This window comes from Triturus cristatus, chromosome 4_1 (assembly GCF_964204655.1).
Source record: "Triturus cristatus chromosome 4_1, aTriCri1.1, whole genome shotgun sequence".
NCBI lineage: Eukaryota > Metazoa > Chordata > Amphibia > Caudata > Salamandridae > Triturus > Triturus cristatus.
Genome location: NC_140585.1, coordinates 671,104,118 through 671,126,836, shown reverse-complemented (window position 1 = coordinate 671,126,836; position 22,719 = coordinate 671,104,118). Strand labels below are relative to the sequence as shown.

At 43.5% G+C, this 22,719-nt stretch overlaps 2 protein-coding genes across 4 annotated transcripts in view; one reads left to right on the top strand and one right to left on the bottom strand.

Annotated features, from left to right (window-relative positions):
- Positions 1–238: 238 nt before the first annotated feature.
- On the bottom strand, positions 239–19,155 carry DNAJB9 (DnaJ heat shock protein family (Hsp40) member B9). Of its 2 annotated transcripts, XM_085653111.1 has the most exons (4): positions 19,014–19,128; positions 18,244–18,474; positions 12,873–13,102; positions 239–2,749 (listed from the first exon to the last, which is right to left on the bottom strand). In XM_085653111.1, exons 3-4 carry the CDS (start codon positions 13,096–13,098, stop codon positions 2,307–2,309), a joined length of 669 nt encoding a protein of 222 aa, XP_085509237.1. In that variant the 5' UTR covers positions 13,099–13,102; positions 18,244–18,474; positions 19,014–19,128; the 3' UTR covers positions 239–2,306. The 2 variants fall into 2 exon arrangements, with proteins under 2 accessions (XP_085509237.1, XP_085509236.1); XM_085653110.1 differs by lacking the exon at positions 18,244–18,474 and having other exon boundaries at positions 19,014–19,155.
- The window catches only part of THAP5 (THAP domain containing 5), a 173,244-nt gene continuing 169,085 nt past the window's right edge, over positions 18,561–22,719 (top strand). The window contains exon 1 of one of the 2 annotated variants that reach the window (XM_085653108.1): positions 18,561–19,097. In XM_085653108.1, the coding sequence (XP_085509234.1) occupies positions 19,015–19,097 (83 nt within the window). In that variant the 5' untranslated portion in view covers positions 18,561–19,014. The remainder of the gene's footprint in view (positions 19,098–22,719) is intronic. The other variant, XM_085653109.1, reaches the window with a different exon arrangement.

The window sequence follows — 22,719 nt, the reverse complement described above, 5'->3', positions numbered from 1 at the left end:
AACTACATCATGCACCAACGTAACTAATATACAAAGAAGCCTTTTCTTCAAATAGTAACCGCTTTCGTTTCAACTCTTTAGCGCTGCAAATTACACTTGCAAGAATACAGGTAAGTCGCACTAGAGTTGGAGGAATTACAGTTTGGGTATAACTAGCATTTACAGGAAATTTTAACCAGAATGTAGTTTATCACTTACCGATATAAAATTGAAATAAATCAAAAAACACAAAACAATGTTCCATTTTACAAAGTTTATTGTACATTATTATTCCACCAGTGTTTCGTGAAATGAACACGATGGGTGCCATTTTGACATTCATCCATAGGATTCATATGGAGTACTATATGCTTTGAAAAGTGCAGAATGATTTAACATACATATAACAGCATAAAAAGTGAACACGCAAGACAAATACATTGTGTATACACAAAAAAAAGCACATTACATTTGTTTTCTCTAAACATATTGCACGTTTTTTCTTAAGGGGGAACAGAAATTGCTGGCAGCTTTAAAAGAATGAGGTATTAGTTGAGGTTCAAACGGAGGCTGCAAAGATAAATAGGACAATGCATTTAAAGAACAGTAAACTAAGATGGAAAAATGGATCCAGGAAAGAAGAAAAGGTTTCTGGCTATTACAAAGAATGCTTGGACAATTGTGTGTATAAAAACATCAAAGCATTCTGTGGCTATATTACACGTTTTTAGAAAAATAGGAAAAAATCTTGAGATCCAAGTCTATAATATACAAGTTATCTATGTATTTTTTATGGCTAATATTGAAACAGTGTTCAGAATATTTCACATGTAGAGGTCATGAAGTAAACTGTTAGACTCCTCCGAATATCTGTTGCAATGACAAAGCTGGCACAATGTATAAAACAAACCACCCCAACAGTGCAGATGAGTCACACATTAAAATCTTAGTTCCAGGCACAAAAAGTCGGTGTGTCGCCATCACCACTCCAGAACACTATATTTGATAGATTAACATACTATCTTGCATTTACTTATTATGGATGTTGTATCGTCTATGAAACATAGTTTGTTTCACACTAATTTTCTTGTGCCAAAAAAAAGATATATCTAGGTAAGTGCAAACATAAAAAAATTGGCAAGTGGCAACTTAAACAACGTCAAGTTCCAGGAATATCAATCGGCACGAGGAAGGAAGTTATGCTTTGCTCGTTTTCAAAACCCAAACAATAGCATTAAGCCACTGCGTTTCAAACCCATTTTACACACTATTTCAAATTAATAATTTATAGTTTTGATGTGCAGTGGCTGTTGATCTGATGGCTGCATGAAAGACTTCGATCTTTGGCATTTAAATCACTCATAAGTTATTATTCTATTTATGTAAATTTGAAGTATTGTTTGAACGCCATCCACCTTTAAATGCTAGATAAAACATATTTTAAAGGACCTGCAAAAGAATTAAACCAGTACAATAGTTACAAATTCACCAAAATGAGATAAGGAGGAAGCTTCATGCTACTTGCTCTTTCTTTAGTTTTTGAGAAATGTAAAGCCCCAACAGAAAAACAATTAAAAAATGACTGGCTACTTTGTACTTTTCTGTCACCAACTGCTGCAAAGTTCAACACAAAAAAAGTGCGTTTGTAGGATCCATATGACTTATTTAAGGTGACACACTTTTGCTGTCTCCGATATAGAACACCAAAGTGCCTACAAATTGGAAGTACAAATATTTAGCCCTTAACTGCTGGTGTTCTATTATACGGATCAACATGAACCCCAGGAAAAACCAGTGGTACGTTGAGAACAAAGTCTCAAATCTAAGCAGCCCTTCACCGTGAGGACAGATGGCTGCAACATTTCACCAAGCAGCACAAATTAAATAAAAACATCTTAAAGCAAAATAGAATACAGGCAAAATGGGGCTCTGACACACACACATTTGCAGATTAATAACTTGGGTAAGGACAGCAATGAGCAGACAATATGATTTTAGTTTACTAGGAACATATGGTTCCTAGCTACCATTCCACCAGTATTAGATAGCCAACATCTGACGCGTTTGCATCATTCTCCTATTCGACTTAGAACAATGAAGATCGCTTTCAATACTACAGGCAAACACGGTTCTTTATGCTCAATTCAGTATTGCAGCCTTACCCCAAAAAGATCTGAAGTGACACTGCACTCAACTGCATGGCTTTGCACTATTTTGAATTAGTTTAAGTGCCTATGGGTTAAACATCTAGCAATTAAAACAAGCTTATAGAGAACCATTAGCTTTCTCTGCATCACCACACAACAAAGGATAAATAGAAGATACAGCTACTGTCCAGAACAGTCTGTGTAAGTAGTGACCATGTTTCCTCTGCGCTGAGTCACTGTCCGGCAGTGCTTGCTTGAGCCATGGAAACTGCTGTCAGTCCGCACAGTGCGTCTCTGTGCCCCATCAAACCCATCAAATGTAAACATTTTCTCCATGTCCTCGAACATATCATCAAACAGTCCACCGCCAAAAGAAAAGTCTTGGAAGCTGTGTCGTTGCTTGCTATGCGCTTCCCTATGACTCCGGAAATGGTTGTCAAAATGTTTCTTGGTGCGTGTATTTAGGTCGTCACCAAAAATGTCAAAGTCTTTAAACATATCAAAGTTAAAGTTAAATGGGTGCTGGAATGTGCTTTCCTTGCCTCCTCTTCCACTTGTAAAAGATTCATGGCCAAATTGGTCATACTCTCTTCTTTTGTTATCATCCGAAAGGGTTTCATAGGCTGCAGAAAGACAAATATGAACAATCAGTTTCAAGGGAGAGGAATTCTCATTAGAATTAAACAAGCACTTGCAATACATTAGCCCTTTGTAAGTCAAACACTTTCTGATGCTGCAAATACTTTCTGAAAAGGGGGGCATATGCTCTACCTAAAAATTGTGTGTATACAACCAGAAGACATAAAACGAAAATGGATTATACATATAACGATGAATCAGTTATCTAAAAGAACTAGAATGAACAGTTTTAAATCTATTCAGGAAGAAGCATGAAAGTAGGAGTAGAATTAGGTTACAGACGTCATCACTTCAGATCCCCCATAATTGTGAATTTGTTTTCTCAGCCCCATTCGTTACAACCTCCTCTTTTTACTTAACCCTGTCCTGGTCCATTTGGTAATTAAACAAAATCACGATATTATCAATATATTAAGACTTGTCAATTCGGGATGTCTGCCACCTGGTGGACTCTAAATAACTCCTGATGAATCAAATTTAAAGACATACTCTGGCCCTAGAACCTTCGCATTCCTCTAGAAACAGGCTCTTTCACAGTACTATGTTTACTTTTTTAAAGTCGTTATTCGGGGTAGAGTGGTAAGGAAGCAAACGAAAAGAACTCTCCTGAGCTGAAAGTATAGCATGCACAACTGGGAAGCTGTGCCGGTAGACCTGGAAAGCTGTGCCGGTAGACCTGTTTGCTGACCAGAATATCTCCCGCCCCCCTCCCCCCCCCATACAAAAACACAGGTATTGTTTGGTTGCCAGAAAAAACAAACGGAGAAAACAGGCCGGCCTTAGAGAGCCACCACCAGCAATGAGGTAGCATTAGGAGGTACATTGGGTGAGTCGAATAACTTGCTGAAGGCAAAACCATTTTGCCATAGATAATATGAAATGAAACAGACCGGATGCAGACCTTCCAATGATAGATACTGACAAAACATTCGAGCTAAGAACAATTAATCTATATTCCGGAAAAAAGCTTACCGCATAGCTCTGCACATCAAAAAACAAATACAAAAAGATAATGAGCTAAGTGGTCTCTCTTGTGTTTGTTTTACGACCGGATAACCATTTATAGAAAAAGCTGGGCTTCGCAAATAAGGTAACGCTAATGCTGGAGATTCCACCATCTTCACGACTATTAGCACTTACAACAAAAGAAAATGTGCAGCACAAACAAATGAAAAGTTACTAAGAAAACTTGCCATGAGTGGTGCTGCACAGAGGCAGGCACTTTTCCACGGGTAACTGGTTATCTTTCAGATGTTGATTGTTGGGCAAATTCATTTAACACCGCAGACACGGTTTTATATACAGCAGTTATTTCAACAGAGTACTTGAGTACAGAAAAAACACATTTTGTTATGTGTTTTTAAGGTTTGAAGTCGTAAATCTTATACACGCTTGAGACATATGCCAAGTGATATTCTGTATGCAAAGACCTTTCTTCTTGGAAATAAATGCTATTAGAGGTCCACAGTGTGGACACAGCAGAAACCCCAATGCAAAGAACAGCTCTAAAGCAGAGCTGGGATACAGAATAATAGAGGCACACCTTTTATTGCAGACAAGTGCATACAGACGGTGTTTTCAGCTGAATGTTACATTGTATATTTTAGACAAACTACTTTATTATGGGTGCTGGAGGCGGCAGTGTTAATAAAAATGTTCCTGGAGAAAATGTGCATGTTCTCTTTAAGAAGCCTTTGCATTTTGGAAAGCACTGGGATCACTTTAGTATCAAAGCCCAATAACATGACAAAATCGCAAGATAACTTTGCCACAGAATATGCTGCATCACTTGCCGGTTTTTGGCACTTAATTTGGTCAACACTGCTGCATAAGTTAGTCCTCCACCGCTACGTCAATTCACACCAAGTTCCCATGGCGCTTTGTGGCTCTATTTTCACTTAAAATGCAAAAATATATACACACACAAAAAATGACTAAGAATAATAGTGAAAAATAAATTAACAGAAAAAGAATGCAACAATCAATTCAGAATTTTTTTTATATATATATAAAAAAAAAAAAGAATCGATGAAAGTGTCTTATGGCACTGCAAAATTGACTTACGCCGAAAAATGGTGTTGATTAGAGCATTCCAATGGAGCAGCGGCAGTGATAACAGACAACTCGAATCAGAGAAATTAAAGTTGCAATGGAGAGTGGAAAAAGTGTGGTTGTAACAGTTATTCTACTGATGTGTTTTCTGTAGAGATCCGCGTTAACTGTCCAATGTCTAAAGAAGATAGTAGAACTTTGATAGAAACCTTTTCACACACAAGAGACAATGACAGTGAGGTTGGGTTGGATATTACTATCAAGTCGGAGCCTGGGCCGGGGAAGGCAAAGCCGAACTCAATGGAGGCCCGGGCCAAACGCCACACGGAGGTGGGAAGCCTCCCCTCCTGGGGCACAAACCTGGGAAAAAGGGGCGACCGCGATTGGTCGCCCCAGGTGTAACTCTGCCTCCCCCAATCAGGGGGAGCAGGCCGCAAGCCGGGAGGGGATTAAGAAGGGGACAAGCAGCCCCCTCGAGCAGAAACTGAAACAGCAACACAGCATCCAAAAACTCATCACTGCCTGAGGGCAAATCGCCCAGACAGGTACCCAAAACCACTGTCTGAAGGCAACCGCCGCGGCAGCCATCAAAAGCTCATCACCGCCAGAAGACATTTGGCAGACGAATAAAAGACTCTGCGATAAAACTTGCTGACACTTCCGCAAACCAAACTGATCGCAACCCGCGGCCTATCACAGCGATGACCTTGTGATCCAACCTCAACTGTGACAAAGCGTCACACATCAATAAGACAACCTAAACAGCGACTAAAAAACTCAAAATGAATGTGGAGTAATGAGGCTATCGCCTCGGTATCCAAAAACTTACCACTGTCAGATGGAATCGGACAGGCGAAAACAAGACACACGGAGCCCTCGAGCATTCAATCACCTCCAACGGCAAGAGAAGAAGGAATGGGCCCTATCCAGCGGGAACCAGTACCACTATCTACAGAGAGACCAGTACACCACCCCCCGTGATGGCAGCCAGGACGGCTCAGGATTCCCACCTTTGCAGGGACAAGTTGTGGTCATCGCCCTTAAAGCAGAATGGATGTTGCCACACCAGAGAAGTGCGGAGACGTTTGCCCCCGGAGAGGAGACATGCTGGGCAGCGAGACGACACAGGTCTTTGCGCAGGGGCACCACGTTTGGTGGCAAGGGCTTAGGTCATGCACTGCATAGTGGTCGGAGCGGGCGGCTGTGCCCCCGAGAAGCGTCACCATACAGTAGGCGAGCACGGGCATAATTGGCAACAAATATTAGGCTCCGCACTTTGTGTGCATAGTAGGGGCGGGTGCGGGAAAGCCTTGTGCAAAAGGCGAGCAGATTAGAACCGGCGTAGACAAAGGGGAATAATGAAGTCGCCCCATTGCAGAATGCCCTTTTCTAAGATCGAGGGCCCATGACGTGGGTTTCCGGTCAGAGATGCCGAATATAGAACCAGGAGAAGCAGGTTCGAGTCGCGGTGTTGTTTAACAAGCCTGAGATTCTGGGCAAATCATTTAATCTCCTTAGTGATAGAAACAAAACACGCGACTCAAGGGAACTAGCGCTCATAGAAAGCGCTCCAGGGCAATCAGGTCGAGTAAGCACTAGATTGCCGAAATACCATCTAGGTAGCTGTAGATAATTTCCAAAAACTGCCATCTTCAACTCTAGATAAATTTGGTACATTCCCGCACATTAAGGATCGCAGACTTCGGGCTTTCAGGGAGGTTAATTGCCCAGGGACAAAGTTCAGTGGCGCGAGGTTTGGCCCGTTCCCACGCTCCGAGATTGATCGAGGAGGGAGTATGTGGCGTAACGGCTAAAGCGGTGGACCCTTAATCTGGGGAACCAGGTTTGAGTCTCGGCAGGGACGCTCAACTTCCTGTGACCCTGGGCAAAGCACTTTCTCTCCCCGTGACAAATAAAATATATATAATTGTGTCCCTCTGTAAAGCGCTCAGATACCCTTGGGTAACAAAAATACTGCGAAGTCCAACTTTCAGGGACAAAGACACGTTTCGATACTCAAAAAACTAAGTTGCTAAGCAAATTTGTAATTGGCCCATGGATTTAATTTAATTTGAAAGGGGCTCTGGGGCTTTAGCTGGCGTTAACATCTACACACGCTCACGCTACATCCTGGAACGATAAAAACCATACGAGTTACCGAGAGTAAGATCAAATACACTGGCTGCATGCTGTTCCGCTCAGGGCCGGCTCTAGGGCAGTGCGACCGCACTGGGTGCCGACTTGGCATGGGGGCGTGGGTTTTCTAGTTTATTTTGTGAATTAAAGCCACCCGTCCTCCAGCAAATTTCAGGAAACAATTAAAATTGTCAGGAACACTCCGGTGATCAACGTTCTTCCAGGCGAGATCGGAGTTTTATCTAGTAGGAGTTTTGACTTGGGGGAAGTTTTTTTATTCACGGTAGGCAGCACCGAGGGTTAATATGCCCACTGCAAATAACATGTACCATGCAGATGGCAAAGTGAATGTAACGTTAACAGGTCAGTGGGTTACCGTTTTTGTCTGAGGCTCCTTTGTTAGTTGCAGTTTAAATTGAGCGATGAACTGCGTGCAGATTTTAAGGATAGATTAGAGCATATGTATTTTTGCCACAGACTTTCATGATTCTAATGTCGCAAAAGGGTTTATTTGGGTTCAAATTAGTTCTGGTTATTAAGGAGAGCCCCAATCCATTGGGTTACATTTTAAATCCAGACTTTGTGCGGGTCCAGACCAAGTACTCGTCAACTATACTGCCTACCTGTATGGATGACATGCAAATCCACCCCTTGTTGTCCTCGGTAATATGTCTTATACACTGATTTACACACCTATGATTATTAGTTATAGGCTCCAGGAGGATAAAAGTCGTAATGCCCAGTTACGAGGCAATTGTATGCTGCATTTTAGTAGGCGATTGGTTTGTGTGGAAAGGCACCCAACAGAGTTGTTTCACGGCCAGGCGTTTAAATTCCTGCTGAAGCCGGTAACCTAAGCAATCGAATCTCGCGGCCTATCTGTCAGCTAATGGCGGTAAAACGACACACACCTGATTTAATCAAAACATTTCAGTCCCAGGCCTAACACCTCTGAAAAATGTTGTCGAAATCGGGAGTGTGATCAGTACTGCACCGACATCTAGCTTTCTTTTCCATTTCGGAGGAGCTGCATCCGGAATCTAATTTCAGGCCTCTAATTTAGCACGATTCGTGTTTATCATTTGTCTTTTGACAGGATGTATGGGTTCAAGGGTCAGGGTCATCATTTCAAAGTAAGTTTTCTGGCGCATTACAGTGTGAGTGAAAGACAAAGTAGCAGCATGTTCAGCGAAGACAAACGTCAAAGTGCACAAGCCTTTCACAAGGGGGACTAATTAGTATATGTAATTCCTAATTACATCACAAGGAGCGATGTCACAATTGGTAATAAAACAGGGCTATTTCAAAGAAACTGAAATTAATACCATGTGAAAACGTGAAACAACTCTTTTAAAACTTGTTCCAAATCATGTATGTTTTCCACAGGTCAATGTGTTATTGGAACTGAGAAATGGCTGACAGGACCCCGTTATTTTGAATAGATTAGTGAAAGGCCGTTTTATATTTCAAAGGGTGCTGGGTGTATTTTTTAACTACACCAATATACTGCACATTTGCTGTTCATTAGGTGACAAAAGGATTAAAGGCGTAAAGTTCTGTTACCTTTTCTACAAATAATAGGGGATGAGGCAGTGGGATGGAGATTTGAAAACTCCTTAATCCCTCCCAGGGGGCGCTCAGGCTGACTAGAGAGTTGTGCAAACCTAACAATATTCGTTCTTTGGACTTTGAAGGGGCTACTGCCTCTGGCGAGCACACTCGTCAAGGTAAAAATGAGCCTTGGTGCAGCATAGGGTAATCCAGGCACGTGTACTTATTAAAGATGTCACAGTATTCTATTCAGCCCAATTAAAACTGAAGCGCTTGAAAGGCCACCATGTTGCCATTCAGACAGCAGTTTTGTGGCAGTCAGTCAATGTTGCATTTATGAAGACTTGACAGTAGTTAAGGCTTTCTTCCTACCCCCCCAAACAGATACATACACATATAGGGACAAAGGAAGAGAGCAAGAGACAAGGGAAAGACAGGCCTTTAGACAGAATATTCTGGTTGGCTCCTTACAGACATCTGGGCCATCCATGTTATAGCTGCCTTTTCAAGTAATGTTTCACAAGGGCTTAAACATTTAGCTAAGACACTTATCACACAGTCACAGCACTGCCCGAGCATCTATATATCTCCATTGTTCAACCGCATGATATACTCAGAAGGCGGATGGGGATGAGTCGCAATCAATCTCCATATATATTGGCACGTAGGGTTAGGTCACAGGAGAAATCGGTTTCGGAAAGGAGAGTAATATCACGGCACGCCAGCACAGTACTAATGCCTTCCTCCCACCTATACAGAGCAGGATGAAAAGCATCCCGGGCTACTGATAGTAGTGATGTAATGGTGACCCCCTGGTCTAAGATTGTCAGCAGCAATGCATTAAGCAGGACCACCATCAGGGAAGTAAACAAAGCACAACAACTTAAACATCCTAAACAGAGATGTTTTAAAACAGGGGCAAAGTAGGATTTGGCCCTTTACCCCAGCCTTTCAGGGCGACAGAGACAGCTCTGTTCTGCAGAGTCTTTCCCTAATGACCCTGCATATGCCGTAAACAGTTGGCCACATACCGTTTTCCTTCGTTTTGTCATGTACCTGATGCACAAGAGTCCAACATAGTCCGGTTACAGAGGAAGGATGTGTTGCTATTTCAAGCAACAACCGTAACAAGATCAAGACAGGGCCTCACATATGAGAAATGGGAGGATGTCCCAGAGATTATTGGTAGTAATAGTAGCGAGTTGCTGGCTGGGGTACAAGATTGAAGACACACGTAACGATCCCGGAATACGGGATGTAAATAAGTTTAGAATGGGGAGGGGTGCTCCTGCACACTGTTAAGGACCTATCTGGAAGGGGTTGTAACCTGGGCCAGAGAGGTGAAGCCAGACCCAATAGGGGCCTGGGTCAAACGCCGTCCGGAGACAGGAAGCCCTCCCCTGCCCCAATTTACATTACGGCTAAGGAGAGGGCGAGCACGCCCCCCCCCCCAATCAGGGGGCAAGCAAGCTAGGGCGAGGTGGGGTATAAAGAGGGCCAGCCGGCCACAAGCAAGCACATACACACCCCCTCGCAGGACCCTTGGGATGCCTCACCTGAGGGGTTACCGAGGGAGAAAGATGCAGGGGCTCAGCCTCAGGAGAGATATAGAGTAGATGCTCAAGTAAGGTCCTTGGGATGCCACACTGCAGGGACCCCCGGGAGCAGGGAGGGCCCACAAAAGGATACAGTGCGAGCGGGACGGCACTTGCGGCCCGGGCAAACACCCACCAAGTCGGTAGCAAGCTGAAGTAAAGACCTGTGAATCAGAGGCCCAGACAAGGGGTCCCTCCCCTCCCGGGAAATGGAGGAGGCTGGGTCCATACTGCAAGCAAAGAGAAATGTAAATTTATAGCATGGACATTGAATGAACAGTTGATATGACCATGAACGCTACAAAATGCGTACATATGTGAGAGCACGTAAAGTTACATGAGGGGAGTGCGGCTGAAATCACTGCATCAGATGGCAATAGCGGCAAAGCCACGCTGCCGGTGGTAAGACTGCCTCACATGCGCAGCCCACTTGGTGCTGGGAAGCGACAGCTGAACCATTAGTGACCATTCGTGGGTTCATATCCCACCAATAGTCTGCGTGTAGGAGCTAGAGCGATAATCTCCAAGACCTGTCGGCAAACGCACTAATGCGGCCCAGGTGGTTGCAGCACTACAAAATAAAATGGGCGCTGGACGTGGTAGGCTCCACAGAACTAGAGGCTAAGCGGTGGGTGAGCATAGCAGGGCGAGGAGGGAGCTCCCTCCGATAGGAAAACCGGAGGTAGCGTGGCGGTAAAGAACCTAGAAGGATAGAAAAAAGGAGAGAACTTGCTAGAAGTAGATGGAAGGCTCACGCAGTGTCCTTGGGATGCCTCACGGCAGGGACACGCAGGGAGCAAACAGTGGCCAGTAGCCACGGAGAGAGTAGCTGGAAGGCTCCCACAGGGCCCTTGGGATGCCTCACGGCAGGGGTACCAAAGGAGCGAGAGGTAAAACTCAGCCACAGGCTGGATAGAGGAGGTGCTCACATGGTGTCCTCGAGATGCCACACGGCAGAGACCCCTAAGAGCAGGAAGGGGCAAGGTGGCACTGAAGGCAAGCGGGACGGCACTTGCGGCCTGGGCAAACACCCACCAAGACGGTAGCAAGTTGAAGCCTAACCCCTGGGCAACAGTGGCCCTCCCTCCAAAAGGCGATCTGTCTGAAAGCAGATAACAACCAAAAATGGACTGAACGAGCCATGATGGCTAATCGTTAAGCGAGGCAACAAAATGGTATGTATAACCACGAGAAACAAATGCATAAAATGTTTAAGTGTTTAATAAACTGCGACCTTTTTTGGCACCAAGAAAGTTTTCCATGATGTGTTCAAAGGTCAAAAGGGCGCAGTTGTAAAAGGACTAAGGGAGGCAACTCGCCACCTGGGAGGGGTTGGAGCCTAGGCCGGGGAAAGCAAAGCCAAACCCAATGGAGGCCCGGGCCAAACACCGCCCGGGGGCGGGAAGCCCCCCCCCCCCCTGGGGCACATACCTGGTAAAAAGGGGCGACATCAATTGATCGCCCAAGGTGTAACTCTGCCTCCCCCAATCAGGGGGAGCAGGCCGCAAGCCGCTGAGGGGATTAAGAAGGGGACAAGCAGCCTCCGAGCATTCAATCCCCTCCGACGGCAAGAGAAGAAGGAATCCCACCCACCCACTCCAGAGAAAGGCGGGCGTCACAGCCGCAAGGGTTTGAGGTGAGGCGGTAAAGAACCTAGAAGGATAGAAAAATGAGAGAATTTGCTAGAATTAGATGGAAGGCTCACGCAGTGTCCTTGGGATGCCTCGTGGCAAGGACACGCAGGGAGCAAACAGTAGCCACGGAGAGAGTATATGGAAGGCTCCAGCAGGGCCCTTGGGATGCCTCACAGCATGGGTACCAAAGGAGCGAGAGGTAAAACTCAGCCGCAGGCTGGATAGAGGAGGTGCTCACATGGGGTCCTTGGGATGCCACACGGCAGGGACCCCAAAGAGAAGGGAGGGCCAAGGTGACACTGAAGGCAAGCGGGACGGCACTTGCGGCCTGGGCAAACACCCACCAAGTCGGTAGCAAGTTGAAGCCTAACCCCTGGGCAACAGTGGCCGTGGTATTGGGGCCCTCCCTCCAAAAGGCGATCTGTCTGAAAGCAGATAACCAAAAATGGACTGAATGAGCCACGATGGCTAATCGTTAAGCAAGGCAACACAATGTTATGTATAACCACGAGAAACAAATGTATAAAATGTTTTAAGTGTTTATTAAACTGTGACCTTTTTTGGCACCAAGAAAGTGGTCCATGATTTGTTCAAAGGTCAAAAGGGCGCAGTTGGAAAAGCACTACGGGTGGGGAGGCAACTTGCCACATGGGAGGGGTTTATGAATAACAACACCAAACCATGACTTATTACATTCCTCTTAATAGCGGAAATGTCAATCACTACTCCTGAAGAGGAAAGAGTATACACTGCATGATACAGAATTATAGCTTCTCTAGCAATTATACTATATTAAATTGGAAAGGATGGGCACAACTGAAAATAAATATACTAGATTGGGAGGTGTTGAATACAGTTCGGAACTATAATAGAAGATACTAGCAAAAATCGTAATTGAAAACAGCAGGAATAAAGGCAATGTGGGGAAACTTATAAGCTGAAATCTATGGAGAAAATTCCACTTTAGCAATGTGCATATTTTAACCACCACAATTTAATTATATCCCTCCCAAAAGCGCTCAGTTGCAAGCTTTTAAAGTAGCATTTACTCATTTAAACCCACTCAATCTCAGACAACTTCATTATCATGATCTATCATTAGTAAATAAACTGATAGGTGTCCAAAAACAACAACTTACCTTCTGCAATTTCTCTAAATTTTGATTCAGCATCAGGACTCTTATTTTTATCAGGGTGGTATTTCATGGCCAATTTGTGAAAAGCTTTCTTAATTTGGCGGTCAGAAGCATTTTTAGGCACCCCCAAGATATCATAGTAGCTTCTGTTGGCCAGGATAAGTTCTGAAATCATCAATATACAAATGGCAAAGGTGCACACCGAATGTGCCGGTGCCATGCCTGCCATATCCCTAGGAGAGAAACAAAAGTATGATTATTTTTAGTGTGCCAAGGCAAATTGTTATCAGTAAAACAACAGCATGTGACAGGCCCCCATGCAAAATCTCATCTAAGTTTTAAAAATATCTCAAAGCAGGCAGGAAATCAATAGCGCACAGTATTTTGTTGCGTTTCTGCTATAGGGAAACCTAGAGCCTGGAAACCATTGTTAGGACTGCCAAATATTAGAGACCCACAATATCGAATACGTGAGGTTTGTGCTCTGCACACGCTCTAGACTAGAGTAACAATTGTACATGTTAGCGAATTCTGGCAGAATAACTGTAATGGGGGCACAAACTGTTGAAAGAAATGCATAAATGTGAGGAAACAAGACTAAATGAAATTGGCGATGCATTTTACTTGGCTTTTCTACTTTTTTTTAAATTTATTTATTTTTTTAAGTATGTGCTGGATCTGAAAGACTTGACCTTCCTGGATAGGCATCAAATAGGCTTAGCTCTGCATTTCATAAAACTGGAATATGAGGCACAGGGGCGTTTTCTTGGGTCTTTTGTAGACATTAGGGAAAGTGGCCGTGTCACAAAGATTTGCGGTCTTAATGGACAAAGAAAAAAATGGGTGAATGTTTACTGAATACATGGTATGGTGAATTCTACATTGCATATTATCCCGAGTGTTACATGAATAAATCAAAAGGGCAGAATGCTATGGGTACTTGGAATACAGTATGTCGGTCATTAATGTGTTTCAGGTCTCAGCTTCTGAATCTCGTGTAATAGCAATGTAAAGTTCAATTTGCCTTGCAAGCTAAAGAAGCCCTGTAGTAAAATTCCGACAACAGCAAACCCATACATTTTCTGAGATAACAAAGAGGACATCTTTGGTATGTAGGCAAAAACGGGTTAGATAAATAAAAGACAACCTTGGGCTTACCGAGACTGGCAGACCGATTTAACACATGGGCTATTCAGTGCAAGATAGAAGCATAACCTATACTAAATATGAGTAGCAGTAGAAACCCTACATCAGATAACTGTGTGCAATAAAGCATCACCTAAATAAAAATATATCACATTCATACTGGGTTTATCTGGGGTAATTCGTTACTGTTAATTCATTACAGGAGTTTACAGGATACTTCTGTAAGCAACCCTGTTCCACAGAATAGGAGAGGCATGCTCTGCAGTCTTTGTTTCGCTTACAAGTTCAGTGCTTCCGTTCAATGTACATGTAGGCTTATGTACATTAGAGACATACGTTTCCCATGGAATGCTCCTCCTTACAGGGCGAGAAAACAGCACCAGATATGACCCAATGGCAGGAGTCCTGGACGCAGAGGGGTTCACTGAATATTGGGTCCTGGCCCTATACTAGTTTGACTTTCACGAGTTATGCTTTGTGAACAACCTCTGGACATCGTCCGTCAGATGAATTAACAGCTTAAACAGAAACGCCAGTAGAGACATTACCAACATACAAGTTGTAGACTCAACTCAAAAGAAGTTACATTAAACAGTTTACAGTTTGTTTAAAGGAATAAATGGAGTGATCATTAGCCCCAGTGGAGTTCGTCACTGCACAATCCCTGATGTACTACTACAACTGAAATTTTACAGAGGGTCAAAGTCTACTCCAGGCCCAACAAATACTGTGAAATGCTCCGCTTAAAGCGAAATCTCATATTGAAAGAACCTGGTTCATCTACTTTTAGTGTTTGGGGTGTAGATCCACATGTATCCTTAAAGACAGAAATCCCTTATGGGGTAACCAGACAAGTTGGGTGTGTTCATTTGAAATGGAATAAGTTTCTGGCTTGAATAAAATGCTGAATTTGTATCCTTTTTATGGCCACGATGGAAGAGGGAATTTGTAAAGAACACTGTAGGTGAACTGACAAAATGAAGCTACATCAACATAATTTTTTGTAAATACTGTTGCTAAAGTTAAACCCCAAAGTGCGTGCTAGAAAACATTTGGATATGCAAAAGATGGAATACATACAATTTTTATTTCTGTAAACCTACCAAAAGGGCTCATTGATGCAAAAATGATGAAATACCCAGCTGAGAATTACGATATCAGGTGTAAACTTGGGGCTGGTGTTTAAGTGTCAGAGTAGCCCAACAGAGGTAGAGAGGTTCTGTTTTTGGGGTACTAAAGCACTAGGTTTGGCAAGCCTGTCTTTCGGACGAACTGTCCTTCACATGGGCAGATCTGCCCTCTTATCTCGATTAATACATTACCCTGCCTCAATATTCCTAGCAGATCCCCCCTCTGCAGATGGAAGAGTCTAAAAAGCTGGAAGAGTTCGGCATTTCAAAAAGATATACTTTATGCTACAAACGCAGCCTTTATAATGTGCGATGGGGAGAGGCATTCTCCATTTTGCATTCCCCGAAATTTCACAGTTTATCATTATAAGGAATGAAAATGTGTGCTTTGTTGAGTAATGGACCAGCGACCACATTAAATGTCCCGGTAGACGTCGTTTCAAATTATTATCAATAAGAGTAATTGAAAGCAGATTTTCAAGTTTATACACACACACACACACACATCAAACAAATGAGCCAATCTCGGGGAATTTATGAGTTACCCTGAAATAGTTTGCCATGTGTTAAGCTAGTATTTTACAAAATTCAGAGTAGAAATGCACTGGTCTTTAGAACCTTATAATAGTAACAGCTATCCACCTGTTAGTGTGGGTTCTGTGTTGGATTTCTATGGCCTTAAAATGAATATTCGCATTCTTACAGCCACGGTCTATTTTCAGACTACCGCTCACTATGACTGAAATTGCCACAAATACCCAAAAAACATAGCAGAAATATGCACCCCCCCCCCCCAAAAAAAGTGTGACAAGCCACCCGCTGTAACCGTTTGCCGTCAACTATATTTAGCTGTCCATAAAATACATGACTAATGGACTGGATTAAAACATGAGTTTGAGTAATTTAAATTCTTTGCCTGTCTTTTAAACAAAGTCCACTCCCCGTGACGTGTTGAGACTAAGTGGCAAGGGTGGCGACTGAGGAGAGGTTTGCCCCAGTCATTTCAGGTCAAATTAAGAACATATCCTCTTGTTAGTTATCCACCTTAAAAACCATCCACATATGTAACACTTACAAAATGGTATACTATTTAAGGGCAGAGTTAAATGTCTGTCTTAGTGATGTTACAAAACATTGATATTTGTTTTGAATAATGTGTGACAACTAGAAATAAAGTACTAACTCCATAGTTTTGGATTAAAAATAAATCAACTATTCAGTTATTCTTGTGAACAATTTTCATAACCAGTACTATTGTATCATAGTTCATCGCCATCAATAAACTTGATTCACGATCATTTGGGCATACAAGAAAGACTAAATATTTCAACATCAAACAATTTTCTTGTCATGTAAATAAACATTAAAAAGTGAAAAAGCATCCCCCGTGAACAGGAAATTTCAGTAGCTGTATAATATCCCTAAAGTTATGGAGGGTGGAGCCTGACAGACAACTTCCACGTTTATGTTTTTTTAACTCTGAAAGAAATTGACAACATGTACAAATGCGATAGTAAACCAGTTACGGCTTAATTAATTCACCCCTGCGGCAGACATTGTGTATCCAGCAAGTTTCAGAATATAAATGCAATAAGATAACTCTGGTGGTTTAGGCATTTGCAGAAGTGTGTTGACTACTCACACATTGACTCATCATAAAATAGCAAAGAGGCTTAATGTGCCCGTAACAAGCAGGTCCCTGGATTGTTTTTTGTGAACACAGCTCAAATCGTTTGTTATTGTACAGATATCCTTGTGTTACTTATAGATCACAAATTGTAACCCTTGTACTATAGCTTAGCGAGTTGTAAATAAATATCTAGGAGAGAAAAGCAACCTTCAAAGCATCAGTTAGGAACCTAACGCCCCCATCTCCTAAGGTTACTAAAAAGGGTTCCATTTCATAATAAAACACATCAGTATGTGCAATTGAATTTGATATTCCTAATGTGCATGCATATCTCCTTAAAGGCTACGAAAAGTATAAACCCTTCTGCCGAATCATAATTTATCCTGGAAGTCCTTGGGAAGCGACAACAAGCTTAGGGTCTTTGTTTCAGTGGGATTGGTAGCAAGGCGGTAAACTTTCGCTAGCTCTCCTGGGGGTTTAATGTGTGTGTTGATGGCCCTTTAAGTGAGGTACTTGTACTGAGCCCAGCTGGAACTGACAATAAGACATCTCCCGCACTCCTTGTTGTTACAAACGCAGAGGACACAAAGTGTAGATACTCCTGAGTGTGTCCTTGTGTCATGCCAGCAGGGCCATTTCAATCGAAACACTGCAGTGGATGCAGGTGCTCCCTATCCTTACTTGGGTGCATTTTAAAGAATTATAGTTGGGGACAACCGTCCTGTCACATATTGCTATCATGCACAGAAATTGTGTCAGTACCACTACACTGCGTTAGCTTGACACCCCGACCACGCCCCTGCGTCATGCTATCACAACCCCAGGCGACCAGAGTAAATTGGGTGGGTCCCATTACCTCCCCACCCCCAGCAGTCCCATTTATAACAGAGTACGCAGGACAGCCACGACCAGAGTAAATTGGGTGGGTCCCATTACCTCCCCAGGAGTCCCATTTATAACAGAGTACGCAGGACAGCCATTTCTGTATAACTAATTTGCCTTAATAGGCACTAGCCTAGTGCTACAATTTAGGATGGCTCTATGACCTCGCGATGCAGTCATTTTCGAGAAACCCACGGGTCAAGATTTCAAAACGTTACCTTCTTTCGATTCCAACTCGATACAACGTAGAGTGTAATTAAACACCTATTTGTACGTCTCATTAAGTTTCGTCGTCAACATGCATGTTTCACTACCTCAGCAAGTGACCAGTATTGACCATTTTGTATGATTCATCAAGCGCCATGCAAAATGTTCCCGAGTCACTTTCTGGGGATGGACTGGTAGATTGCAATGCCCATCTGGACACTGCCGACCAATCAGGAAAACTCCCCAAAATACAATGCCCGATTGGAAGCATCTCTTCATTGTGGGGGTGCTCTATCCCAATTCCCAAATCTGGTAACAAACCCACCTCGTCAAGTGAAGGCAGAGTGAAAAAAAGACCCACGACTTGTGCATCACTCACCTCCTCGATTGGTGCTTCCAGACCTTTGACCGCGCTCCACCAACTGCCGTCTCAGCCCGCCTTCACACTACCTTTCTTCAGCACTCCTCCACGCCCCTGCCACCTACTCGCGTCACAGCCTGGCCTCAACTACACGAAGCGCGCACCCATTGGTCCACACCAGCCAGCTGACTCGCGGGATAAGCGCACGTGGATGACTGTTTCTTTTCCACAAGATATCAACGTCACTTCCTCGTTTCAGAGAGGCGAAGCATGGCAGCAAAATAGAAAAGGGACAAAGGGCATATTAATTTCCTGTCTAATCAATTGTTTGAAGCACCTAGAGCAAAATTGTTGTCACCGCAGCGGTCATCTTCAGAAAGAGTGTATTAGTTATTTATTCAGTAGCAAGCAATTAAACAATCGTACGGATGGCGCCAAAAAGAGAAGTGGACACGCCTATACCTAGATTGGACATAATGCTCACACTGTGGAAGAACGGACCTCTTTAAGTATACAAATATGCTGACATGGTCAACATTCGTACAAAACTGCTCTTACGACAGCTTCACTATTTGTATATTGCCAACGTATTCGTCTATGGTAGCGGTTTAATTTTCAGCACCCCTGTATTTAATACCGAACACCGTCATTCCAAAATGTCCGTCAGTGCGAACAGGGTCGGTCGACGAAGGAGGTCAGGGGTCACGTCAGCTGTCCTGGCACTGTGTCGTTTACATATCGCCGTGTTGCCCTGTGGGCCCCTAAACAAGCAACGCATTTACACGTACCATGCCCCGTTACTGTACCGCCTTCAGCTGCAGAAATCGAGGGGGCAGGGCAGGCGGAGAAGAGCGCAGGCTCAGCTTCTACCCGTAAGTGCGCGGTGCACCTGGTGGTGCGCTGTTGCTTTTCGGGAGGCGGCGTGGGGGTGGTGGGACTGAGCCTTTTGTCTCAACACAAATCCCATGTGATGTTTTCATACTGTTACACACCTGTTCAGACTTTGACAAATAACGCTGATGTTGAATAATACTTAGATTTTTCGACTTACTTTACGCTGTGTGATTAGTTACAGCTCTGTTGTTTATTTTGATTCTAATTATTCTCATTTTGCTCTTTTTTATGGTCACCGTTTTCAACTATTGTATACGTATTTGCAAATAAATAAATGGAATGATTGCCGTCTTTCAAAGACCAAATAGGCCTGACTTACGAAAGACTAGTAGTTTTTGTCCAGCATTTGCAATAAAACATTTATACGTATCAGAATACAATGAAAACATGGCTGAATAGGTTTCCTGTATGCCATGGATTAACTTGAGACCTCCTTTTTTAATGCCTGTGTTTCTTAAATCTAAACCTGACCATGCCAGTACCAAACCAACAAGTTGTAATGCTGAATGATTCAGTGGAAAGTTTATAATAAGGAGTATACTTGCCTTGCCCAAATTAGAAAATGGGAATTAATCCAGTGGCTCTGTCTATCTTGGAATGTGGTGGGGCCTGGAATGGGCATCATGTGCATCGGCGCCGTTACCCATTCTCTGTTCCCATTCCTGACGTAACTAGCATTGGTATTGCTAAGAGGTATGGCCCTGGCAAACTCGTTCAATGATTATTTGTTATTGTAAGCATATGCTCATAAATTAAAAAAAAAAGGAAATTGCCACGGCCTAATGATGGCAGCTGTATGCATGCAATAAAACCTTTAAAGTTAATAAAAAAGCTATTGCATATAATTTTAATACATATGTCGAGTTGCTTCCTAACTTCCAGGAACAGACAGAGAAGACTTTTTATATTTTTTTTTATTTTTAATGCACAATGGGGTAAAATATTATTTTTAATAGTGCAAAGAAAACGTACTGTTGGATTTGAATCACTGCAACCTGAATACATAGTTTAAACAAATAAGGTTGACTTAAAAATAAAACATTGATAATTCATTGGTAGAAAAAGTCATTTTCAGAATAAAATACTGAACCACCAGCCTTGGCACTGAAGTGCACTTAGCTGGTTGTACATACGTGAGTTTGTAAACATTCTGTCACTTTCATGTATGAGAGCTAATGGCTGATGTGGGATAAACGACTGTCCCATGCTCTATGCTGTGGTGAGTGGAAACAAAATGTGAATGCTAGATGACCAGGCCACTAGATAAAGGGGCCTGATCTAAAGCCCCTATATGTATGTGTATGCATACGTATATTTTATTTATTAATTTTTTCCTGTTACATTTGGCTGGCAAAACTGCTGAAGCTCTCTGTAGGCCAGACCTAAATAGGTGTGCATGTCGCTCCCAAATAGTAACATTACCGAAACACTGATAGCGTTTTTCCATCAATGTTTTGTGGCGTAGTGCAATATTCCCACCGATGCTCTTGGGTCACTTCATGCATCAAGGCTTGAACCACCATTGCCATACAAATAATTTCTCTCAAAACAACAACATCAAGTCAACTTGATCATTACTCTCTGGATCATGGGCACTCGCAAACATTTTTCTGGGGGCCGAGCGTTTGGCCTTAAGTGTGGCAGAGGGCTGCTCTGATGCCAGCAGGGTAGGGTGGTGGTCATGGTGCATAATGTGGGTGTAGGCGAAGCATGTACATCTATTTGCTGAATTGAATTGCACAATGTGGAACCTGGGATGAATCCCAGCTTTCCCACTTGGCCAAACTGTGCGATCCTGGCCAATTGTTTACTTCAAATTCATTCCTTTTTTAGGTCTCGCCTATGCAGCGTGCATTCGCTACATAGGAAAGAGACCTGTAGCCATCGAGTGCCTTTTTCAGGCTAAGACGTGCACGCGTTCCATTGCCTTCAATGGCAACGTGTGCAGGTGTGGCGATTCCCTTGCGGGAGCGAGCGCCGCCATATGGTAGCAATTATCGCTCTCGCAAGGGAATCCCGCAGCCCCCCTCCTCCCCCCTGCTGCCGCACGCTCCTCCCCCTGCTGCCGGCAGCCTGCCTCGCTTGTGCTTGTTTAATGCGCTTCGATCACTGGTTACACTTTCAAGCATCATAACATGTTTTGCTTTCTACAGCCATGTCTCTCTTCCCTCTTCCCATCTTTATTTGGTCACCCCCTTTCTTTACACAATCGCCCTTTATACTGCCCTGCCTCTCCCCTACTCTTCCTCTATCGTCATCTTTCTAGCCAGCACTCCTTTGCTCCCCTCACGCTTTCCTTCCCTCGCGCTTTCCCTCCTCTTCACCCGTCCTTTCCATTTCCCCACTCTCTCCATCACTCCTTGTCCTCGATTCTCCACCCACTCCCACCCTCCCTCTTATTTTGTCCTTCGTCAACCAGTCTTCTCTCACTCCGCGATCTCGCCTTCTGCATTTTCCTCCTCTTCTCCAGCCATTCGCCACTTCATGCTTTATCTCTGCACCCTTTCTTCCTTCCATTTCCCCTTCCTCCCTTCCTGACTCTACCCACCTCTTCTTGCCGTCTCCATGACCTCTTTTATTTTATTCTTATTCCCTCCTCTCACTTTCTTCCTTCCTTTGTCTCCTCTCTTTCGCTTCTTCATCCCTCCTGTCAGTCGGATCGTCCATCCAGATCCTGTTGTTCTAGGGAGGACCTTGCAATACCAAAGGCTGCTGTCATGTTCTCTCTACGGCTTCCGGGTTCTCGATATTGTGCTCATGATTTCCTTGGCTCTCATTTGGCACTGGTGACCGAGCAGTCAAGGTTTACTCAAGGGGTGGTGTGAAGACCGGTTTCAGATGGAATATCACTAGCAAGTTTACACAGCTAATGAAGTTCAACGTTCAAACTGGGGTATTATAGAAAATCACAGTCAGAAACTATAGCGAAACCTCGAAGTCCCTAACCCTGACTGTCTATAAATATGCAAAAAAACGCAAAATAAATAAATATCAAAATACAATCTTCAGCTTACTCTTTGCCAGGCCTATTCTAATCAATGAACACGTTTCTACCTCTCTATCTCTCTACGGCTCTACCTCTCTCTCTCTCTCTCTCTCTCTACCTCTCTACCTCCCTCTCTTCGGCTTTACGGCTCTCTCTCTCTCTCTCTCTCTCTCTCTCTCTCTCTCTCTCTCTCTCTCTCTCTCTCTCTCTCTCTCTCTCTCTCTCTCTCTCTCTCTCTCTCTCTCTCTCTCTCTCTCTCTCTCTCTCTCTCCCTCCCTACCTCTACATTTCTGCCTCTCTATCTCTCCCTACCTCTCTCTCTACACCTCTCTCTCTCTCTACCTCTACCTCTCCATCTCTACTTCTACCTCTCTCTGCACCTCCCTACACCTCTCTGCACCTCTCTACCTCTCAACCAGTTGAATTCCGGGAAACCCAACCCATCAGTATTTCAAATCTGCGTGTGAAACGTGGGTAGCATGAGCCGTGCAGCTCAGAATGGGATGTTCTTTTGACATAATTTGTAATTAATAGAATTGGGAAGCAGGAGAACAGTCTCACAGTTGAGATAGGGATTCACATACACTGGCGACCGCTTTTGAATTGATTTTAAA